This window comes from Leptidea sinapis, chromosome 12 (genome assembly GCF_905404315.1).
Source record: "Leptidea sinapis chromosome 12, ilLepSina1.1, whole genome shotgun sequence".
Taxonomy (NCBI): Eukaryota; Metazoa; Arthropoda; class Insecta; order Lepidoptera; family Pieridae; genus Leptidea; species Leptidea sinapis.
The window spans coordinates 9485551-9495531 of NC_066276.1; the positions used below are offsets into that span (position 1 = coordinate 9485551).

General features: G+C 35.1%; 1 protein-coding gene across 1 annotated transcript; it reads left to right on the forward strand.

Annotated features, from left to right (window-relative positions):
- Positions 1–4255: 4255 nt before the first annotated feature.
- LOC126967236 (uncharacterized) lies at positions 4256–6554 on the forward strand. The gene is made up of 3 exons (XM_050811727.1): positions 4256–4723; positions 5133–5478; positions 6117–6554. Exons 1-3 carry the CDS (start codon positions 4498–4500, stop codon positions 6271–6273), a joined length of 729 nt encoding a protein of 242 aa, XP_050667684.1. The 5' UTR covers positions 4256–4497; the 3' UTR covers positions 6274–6554.
- Positions 6555–9981: the final 3427 nt, after the last annotated feature.

The following is a 9981-nucleotide window of genomic DNA, read 5'->3' on the forward strand; positions in this document are numbered from 1 at the left end:
GTGGCATTCAAGGAATAGGATAGAATTGATTACCTTACTTTGAAGGGTTTGTAATACCGATTTTCTATCAGAGAATATTCTAATGGTGTGATCTTGAACATCTCTGGCCAAGATTGCATTGGCAGCTAGCCCCTACCCCCATGCATTCAGCCTGGTATACAGTGTTAAGCTTACATAAGGACTCGTTTATGCTGATATTTAAATCTTCCGAGAAGAATACCGTACCTGTGCCTGAATACGTCTTCGAACCATCTGTGAGAGGAGAATTTGTCGAACCATGAGTGCTACCTATCTTGAAAATTTAAAATAAAAACTTCTATTAATTTAATATTGGTCGACCCACAAAATCAGTTTTCGTTTATGTCGACCCCTAGGAAACCGATATCAACCCCAAGGGGAATTTGCGCTTTGGGAATCCTTGCTCTAAAACATGTTTTGGGAACGTTTGTATGGGGACTGTTAACGTGTTAAGCGAGCTTGATGACGCCTGCTGCAATAAATATAGAATAATAATAAAGAATATGTATTTGCATATTAAGCAATACTCAGTAAATACATTTACTTATTACCACACATTTTTAAAATTTGCATAATTTTCATTATTAATACAATATTTTATTAGAATAGGTAGACGCATACCCACGCTTTGATATCATTTCAAATTTTATGCTATTGAAAGACATTTTCATAATGTTTTCAGGAAGCATATTTTTTTATTAAGTCTAACTCAATTCTGCTATTCATATTTAGGTAGATATATCTTTCATATTATAATATCTTTTGAATGTAATTGTTTAATTCGCTACTAGAACCAAAGTCAACACCATAGCCCAACTGATTGCGAAACTGAAGTAGCAGTGGGCAGGGTACATAGCTCGTTGGACAGATGGCCGGTAGGTCTGTAAAGTCCTTGAATGGCGACAACGTACCGGAAGACGCAGTGTTGGTAAGCCCTCCAACTGGACCGCCGATCTGGCTAAGATCAAGGCAACGCAGGACCAGTCGTCATGGAGATCTTTGTACCTGGCAGTGGACCTTTTCCGGGCGATGATGATGATAAATAAAGTACTCTTTGGTTGGCTATCTCAAACTTTTTAATGCCATATTATTGGCTTTCATACCATTCTTCTTTTTCCGAAATAGTAATATTTAATTTTATTACGTAGGTCATAGCATAACGTTGCTCTTTAAATGAGTAGTTGGTGAAATGTGGCGCCCGTTAGAGTAACAATATTTTTTGATCTGGCGTTTCAAAATGCTCTCCCAGGGAGAGTATAGGGTATATATCCGATGGGTCCAATATGCGCTGCGAGCACTGCACAGTGCTATCACTATAGTTATGGACTGACAGTATACTGTCGCAGTACCCTAAGGAAATATATGACGTCATTAATCGCCGCCATATTCTACTGTGAGCACTGGCGTTCTTGAGGTAAGGTACTCGCGGTACTTTGATCACGTGATCAGACAATACCACTCGAGTGCCTAACGTTATTATTATATTATTAATTCAATTTACAATTAATATGAATTTAAATATTTTCAATTTGAAAGTACCCTAGTAAGTTAACTAGAATACTTTAATACACTCATTTGAATGCTGCGTCAAAAATGCGGCTGACAATATACGGGATTGCGTTCCGTTTTAAATAGTTACCAATATAACTAATATATAGGATATAAAGGAACGAATTCACAGTATACTAAATTGACGTCACACTGTACAGTTGCAGTGGTCGCAGTGCATACCGGAACATACCCATAGTTAGCTGATTTCGAGCTGTCACTTTGTTTCCATACTTAAAACACAGGTGGCACTTTAGTGTGATTGCCAAAAATAAAGCTTGAGTTAACAGGTTATTTCAAGTGGAACTAAAAGTTCTCTGTAGTAGTATCATAGACTTAGGTAGTTAATTTCAGGGTATACAATCTTAGTTGTACCGCAACTGTAATAAAGTACACGCATATACAAAGCGAAAAAGTACCAAAATATTGCAGTAGTAATAACAAATATTAGCATTTTAATTTGATAGCATTATAGTAAGTATTAAACCTGCACAGAGATGTCGCTGCTGCCATAGAAAATCCAAAATATTTAAATGTCGCGCGTACCGTGCACGACACATTTGAGTTTTGACAAATGACTGCCACAGTCTGTACTTGAGTTGTATGGTTTTGTGATTACGTGATATTCGTTGATGATACGTTAGGGTCATGTAGAAAATTAGGCCTTCTAAGGATGACACCAGAAGTCCGAAGTCCAATCTCACCTAATAGTTCCGGACAGTCAACCGTGCCCTTTGCTGAATTTTCCAGAACGATATAATGATCCGGATAAATAACTTTTACTGCCCACTTGAATAGACCAGAATCGCTTTTAGATGCCATCAATAGGATTTACGTAGACAAGTTAAAATAACTAGGATTCCAAACCCACGAATATGTTGTGTAGCTATAGCGTTAAAATGTTATCAAAACACGCTAACAGATGGCGGTGCTCTGTCTTTCCCATTTTAACAGTTGAGATATGTCCTATAAAATACTAAACGAGCGGCACGCTATGATGGCCGTTTTGATATATTATAATAATGATGTGAAATGTCAATTTATTCTCGAAAAAAAAATCATATCTATTAGTTTTTGTTGCAAGTACCTGATTAAAAATGTTTAATTTAATTCGTTGTCCAATATTAAGCGCATCAGCTACGCGTTCAATCACTGACGTTATTGGTAAAATTGGCCCTCCATTTTGAGATTCACGATCGAAATAGTTACAAAGGCGTATAACGAACTCACGTGTCTGACTGTTAAGATCAGCGGGCCTACCATGAACTCTTATTGCGATTCAATTGACAACCTAATATGAACTGCTTTGCTATTTCGTACCACGACGTGATTAGAGCTATCTAATTTAAGTTGACGTCAAAGCAACTGATTAAATAGCAATAATACAATTGAATGTCAAAAATTATGTAAATTGAATCGCAAACTGATTTAGTTCGTTCATTCATTCGTACCATGAGGTAATATTTCAACCTAAACTGTATAGCTTATGTGTCAAAGTGAGCGATTAGAAAAAAGTTGCTACTTCCTTAGAGGAAAGTGAATGGTGTTGTAAATAACTCTTAAAAAATAGTGAAAACATACAGAAAAGGAAAATTTTATTAATGAAAGATGAAATGAGAATACTTTATTGACTTTTTTGTAAAACAAAATACTGAAAATAAATACCGAAATTAAAAATACTAAAGACGAGGCAGTAAGGCCATAGCTTGTTTGCAATAACAAATTAAACTAAATGTTCCCTGTACTCCTGTCAAATCAAACATCAGTGGAGGTACGTTCATAACTCGTTATTTGTACGAAAACACCTAAGCAAACATTTAATTTGTAATTCAAAGAACTATATTTATTTATATTACTATTATTTAATAAGTATAAAAAAGGACTTAATGGCTTATAATTTGACGCTATAAAATGCAATTTTTATATGTATTTTTAGTATTTACTACGCAAAAAAAACGCCTAAATCATATCATTTTAGGTTTCGAAACGCAACGCATGTGGTTCAAGTATGAGAGACAAACTTATGCAACGACTGTAGAGCGTCATCTCTTTCTCGCGCCGCGGACCACAGACAAATTTATTTCGTTCATTCTTCATAAGCGATCCAAACCATTCAGTAAAAGGCAATTCATGGTACGAATTTTAGCGATTCAGTTTAATTAAAAGATTATTTAAAGTTGATGGTAGGCCCTCAGTTCTCTGCGTACGTTTGGCCATATCGACGAAATCCAAAGGCACGTCAAAACTATATCACAATCGCAGTGCACTCACAATTTGTACTTTTCGAAGCAACGTTAAGTCAAAACTGTTTTGTTTTGCATTGAGCATTGACGTGAGTTTGCCGGAGGTGTTAGTTGTGCTGGCCAGCGATCCTACTTGACGATCGTATTAGATTTCATTTTTTAAATGTTGAATTTCGAAAAACAAATGCCGTGTTTTGTGGTAAATAAGTACACCAATTATTAGAATCTTATAAAAATAAAAAATAAATGTTCGCGGGACTCTAATATAGTTTACAAATCAATGTAATAAATAAATTTTGTGTCCTAAAATTATACATTCGATTAATTTTTATGACTATTTGCACGTCACTTTTGACAATAAAGAACAATAATTTGCTCCTTCAATGTAATTATTAATCAATATGAAACTTCATGAGTGGACAAACGTCAAAACGGTCATCATAGCGTGCCGCTATTATAATTAATACATAAATAATACACTATATAGAGTTTATACAAAGGAACTCACTCTGTGGTTAATTTGAATTTTGATTTTGGAACTTTCCAAGTTCCTATTTTCAGTTGACAGTTTTTCACTTTTCAGTTTGGTTGAATAATGAATATTCAACGTAGTGATTAGGTTCTCTTTGAGTTTGATCGCAATAAAGAAAGATTTCTATTTTCTACAAATTTTACATTTACGTAAAGAATGGATTCTAACACTAGCACAGATGATCTAAAAAGAAATTGTAAATCAGTTCAAAAAAACTTACTTTTAGAAATTATAAAAGAACTCTCATGTGACCGGAAATCAGCTGGTATATCACCTAAAGTTGCAGGAACAGTAAGTCGGATTATAGCAGATTGTGATCTAATACAATATTCAAATTATCATAGAATGAGCTGTTCTGATAATAGTGAAAGTGCAGTTTTAGGTAAGCATGGATAATTTGTCTAATCAGAGTAAATACATGGTAGAGGGGAACGATCCTGATTCTTTTTTCCAATATTATTAAATTATTATTTTTGTATATATTATTATTGTTATTTGTTTGTTCCTCAAAAATCAATTATCTCTAAACAAAAGTCAGTAAAAATTAAAGAAAGAAACAGCTTGAGTGTTTTATTATAAGAATTATAAGAGGATTTGTTTTAAAATATAATATCTTTACAGTTAAAAATTTTGTATTAAATTGTTGATAATGATATTATTACATATTAGCTGTCCTATTACTGATCAAATTTATTCTATTAGGTTAATAATTGCTCTTATAATTGTCAAAAGTTTACATTATATTTACCATGGTGTGAATCTAATAATACATCAACAATTATTATTTGCAGGTCTTGCAGGTATTGTGCACAATGAATGTTTCGATTTAACATGTGATGAACAAGCTGAATTGAACCAGGCAATTATTAACAAGATTCAATCGAAACTGCCCATATATAATGCTGAACTAGAAAAGATAAAAGAAAGCATTGGTGATAAGAAGTCTCGGAAAGAACATATAAAAGAGTTACAAGAGAGTCTGAATGAAAAGCTTAATAAGTTAGAAAGCCAAGAAAGTGAGAAAGTAGATCTAATGATGGAATGGTTGAACCATAAATTGACAAATGTATCTAGTTTCAATGTTAATTCAAATGAACTTTTGTCAATGAAGACTCAAATTCTTGAATTAAAGTCTAAGTATGCTATTAACCTACATTTAATCTCATTACCTAAGCTGTTTAACTTAATTCCTGCCGCCGAATTCCACCTTCGCATGACACGCCACAAGTTAGGATATCGTCCTCACCATCTGGATGTGTGGCGGTCCTCCATAGTGCGGTTTACAAGGAGCTTTCTTCCACGTACTACAAAGCTGTGGAATGGACTTCCTTGTGAGGTGTTTCCGGTACGATATGACATGGGTACCTTAAAAAAAAGCGCGTACACCTTTCTTAAAGGCCGCTCCTGTGATTCCTCTGGTGTTGCAAGAGATTGTGGGTGGCGGTGATCACTTAACAACAGGTGCTTTCGGGAAACAGAGCTTAAATCTTGTGCCTTACACTGCGAGGCCACATTGACTTGAAAGCAGTAATTGAAATTAATGATACAACTTTACCAATACTACAATCTGCCCTGGAGTAATGTGATAGATGGGCAATAAAATTTGAGGGGATGTAATAAAAGTTTCACTTTAAAAATGTCTTAAATCATCAGTGGTATTATGGTTTAGTCTTACAGAGGAAGGATAGTTGGAAGTAGGCTACACAAATTTAACTTATAATTTCTGGTGTTAGAAAAATTTTAAGTAAAAAAATAATATATTTTAAATGTTTCAGGATACTACATCTTCAAATCCTTCAGAGTATTTTTACTGAGACAAACCATTCAATTAAAGCTTACAGTGAAGTACATAAAGATCTCCAAGAACACATTCGTGAAACTGAGCAGAGAATCAAGAGTTATAAAGAAATTATTGAAAGCAATAATTATTAGGTGATAATTTTGACATGATTACTAATGGTCTTTGGGAAATTACTCTTTTTATTATTTTTATTTTCTCTCAACAATGAGTAAAAAATAAAAATCTAGTCAAGTGCAAGTTTTGTACTGTTATTTGGACATGTTTTTAAATGTGCTTGGAGGCTAGACTCATTCTTGCCCCGACATTGAAAGGAGCACTCCGATCTAGTACAATAGATGTAATGTACTAGTTCGGTATTGTAGTACTATTAGTAAGTGGTACATTGAACAATACAATAAAGTTTTGGTATTTATATTTGTTTTTCCTTCATAATTTGCAGGCAACTGTCATTATAATATTATTACACACAGAATATAAGCACTGTAATAGTCTTCCAATAATAAGGGAGTACCAACTAAGTACTATAGTGCTCGCGGAAGCGCTAGTCACCTTCTGACGGAGGAGGGTGCGGTTGACAAGACACACACAATATATATGGTCGACGGTAGACTGAGTTAGCTTGACGTTTGTCTACCTCTCCCGCCCTGCCGCTCAGATACCTCAGGCGGTGACTAGCGCTTCCGCGCTATACACTATGCAATAAATTGACAAAAATGTATCTAAGTATAAAGTTCAAATAATTGATGAATAGAACTATGTGAGAGGACTGCTGAAGTTAAATTTATATTACTTACTCCTATGTCCTAAGATTCGCGTCTCTGATTCATTCGCCTCGTTCATTTTTTTTTCATTTATTAGATTAGTTAATTGTGACATGGGTTTTCTCGTGTGGTCTGAGCAGAGATGATGCATTATATGAGTTATTTGAGAGTGTATTGGAGAAGGTTCTATCAAAATCACCAATCCGCCTATTGAAGAAGTATACTATGATTTGTGGTGACTAATATTAACTTATTAGAAAAATCCACCACTAGTTAGAATACACCATTAGATTCAGATCTTTGTTAAAATCATATAATTTATTAAAAGTTTTCTTAGAACCTACTAGAGTAACCAGCATCTCTAAGGCCTAGCACGCATTGCAAATAAAAATCCGCGCGGATGTTTTTTGCGGATTAAAATCCGCGGAGTTACTTTCAAAGAGCACGCACTGCGGTAAAAATTCTGCGCGATTTGAGTCATTTTATACTCAGGTTCTATATTTACTTCAAAGACAGTCAACTCAGGTGGTCTCTTGTCATTTAATAACTGGGCAACAGCTTGTATTCATAGGAGCAGACAACGGCTATATGAGCTATATATTGAGAGATCATCATGTAATCATGATGCATCTTGCGAATGTGAAAAAATATTCAAAATTATTTAAGAAAGTATGTACTACTGCTAAGTCATGCTGATATATTAGAGAAATAATTAACAATGCATCAAATAAAATAAAAATGACTTTGCAAGTTATAAACTGGGAATCTGGAAGAGCGAAAGACAGCAATTTTGGATATAATCTAATAATAAATAATACTAAAATCCACTCTTTTTTTTTTAGGAAATAGGAGGACAAACGAGCGTAGGTACGGGTCACCTGGTGTTAAGTGATCACCGCCGCCCACAATCTCTTGCAACACCAGAGGAATCACAGGAGCGTTGCCGGCCTTTAAGGAAGGTGTACGCGCTTTTTTTGAAGGTACCCATGTCGTATCGTCCCGGAAACACACACAAGGAAGTTCATTCCACAGCTTTGTAGTACGTGGAAGAAAGCTCCTTGAAAACCGCACTATGGAGGACCGTCACACATCCAGATGGTGGGGATGATATCCTAACTCTGAGCAGGAAGTAGCTTCTGTTTATGATTTTTTTTCCTGACATTCCATTTTCTATCACAAGCACTATTCTCACTATTAGGATCTGCGCTCGATCTTCATATTCAGAGGCGGCCCTACCCTTTGCGAGGCCCTTTCGTGAAAAGTATGCGACGCGAAAGTAGGTCTATTTGTTGGGTTTAGAATTTTATTGCAAAAGCTGCCATCCTAGGTGCAAACCTAGCTTGCGCACATTGTCTTGTCGTAAAATAAAAATGTTATATTTGAAAATCTTTGAAATAACATGAGCTTCATCTTTCTCTTCATCAAAATGCCTTTTTAACGTCGTTTTCTGACTTCTTTGAACTGTCTGTGAATGTCATTTTCCTCAGCTATTTCTCTCGCTGTTATTTTGAGAATTCAGATTTTGTATTCGAGCAGTCATGGGTGTATACATAAACTCGGACTGAGATTCGTGTTCTTGACTGGATATCGTTGATGGCGGCACCGGTGACCTAAGAGACAATGATGTAGTTAATTCATCATCATCTTCGCTGTTTTACCTAATGACGGCGGCGGCACTCATGATGGTGTGGAAGGAATGTTTTCAGCTGAATCAGGATTAGAATAACTTTGAGTTAATAAATGTTTTGTAGAGGTTTCTTGATCATCACTTTTTATATATTTATGTAATCCACGTAGATTTTCTATAACCTGCTTTCTTTTGATAGCTCGTCTCCTTTTTGAACTACCTGGCTCAAATTTTCGACCAGAATCACGATCACGCGAACTCATTTCGTAAGTGTTATTTTGTTTCACATATAGTGATAGTCTAAGAAAAAGTGTTACTAACTTAATAACTAATACTTATGGTTGTATGGTGTCCGAAATATATGATTATTATTATTATAAACAGTCAAATGTATATTTTTTAGTATCATAGAGTTTTTTTTTACAATTTTTTCAGCTTTCTTAATACACCAATTACTATAACTTACACTTTTCCAGCGCACTCAATACTTGAATATATTATAGGGAGGGTCCGTAGCTACTACGTAAGTCGGTACTGGCAAGGCGCCGATCTAATTCCTAGCCAACAGATATGTTTGAAGCGTTTAAGCATAAAGCAATCATATATCGTGAACTATAATGTCAAATAATTATTCAATAAAATTGAAAGATTTGTACTGCACTGTAACGATTTTGTAACTTATACTGCAAGCAAAATAATTCCGGGTGATATGAGTTGACGGATGAAATGGAACACGAAAATTATGTCCCGACTCCCGAGCTGATTCGTGTCCGTGTAAAAAAAAAAACATTTAATTTTCTTGGCTAGCGATTGCTCTATTTGCCACCCCCTAAGGCCGCCACTGCTCACATTTAAATAATAGGATTCAGAGGGTCGAAGTGAATGGCAGGAGATCTTCTGGGACTCCTCTCGGTATGGGGGTACCACAAGGGCCTATTCTTGGACCCTTCTTCTTCCTAATTTATATAAATCATCTACCTAACCTTGTAGAAAAAGACCACAAGGTGGTATTGTTTGCGGATGACACTTCACTCATATTCAAAGTGAAAAGAAACCAAGTTTTATATGACGAAGTTAACAATTGTCTATCTGATATCGTGTACTGGTTTAGCGCCAATAACCTATTGTTAAATAAGTATAAAACTAAATATATTAAATTTACTTTTTATTTTATTAAACGGAGAGGTGGTAAGACCAGTGGAACGTGCTACATTTCTTGGCATTAATCTTGATTCCAATATGCAATGGGGCATGTGGGGTAATGTATCTGGCCAAGTCGAGCAAAAACAAGTGGCACGGCCATACCATCCTTTTCTCAAAGTTCCTTATTTTTATATGCACATAAACTTAGTTTCTAGAAACTATGATGGTCATAATTTAAACACCAAAAAGACAATATAGAATTGTATGCTTACTACTCGGGAAAGTCGAGTTAGACGCCCAGTTATCCA

Excerpts from the sequence above, each read along its gene's own strand:
- LOC126967236 (XM_050811727.1), top strand. The coding sequence starts at position 4,498 with ATGGATTCTAACACTAGCACAGATGATCTAAAAAGAAATTGTAAATCA. Across the intron at positions 4,724-5,132 it reads TAGTGAAAGTGCAGTTTTAG|GTCTTGCAGGTATTGTGCAC; the intron begins GTAAGCATGGAT and ends TATTATTTGCAG. Across the intron at positions 5,479-6,116 it reads ATTCTTGAATTAAAGTCTAA|GATACTACATCTTCAAATCC; the intron begins GTATGCTATTAA and ends TAAATGTTTCAG.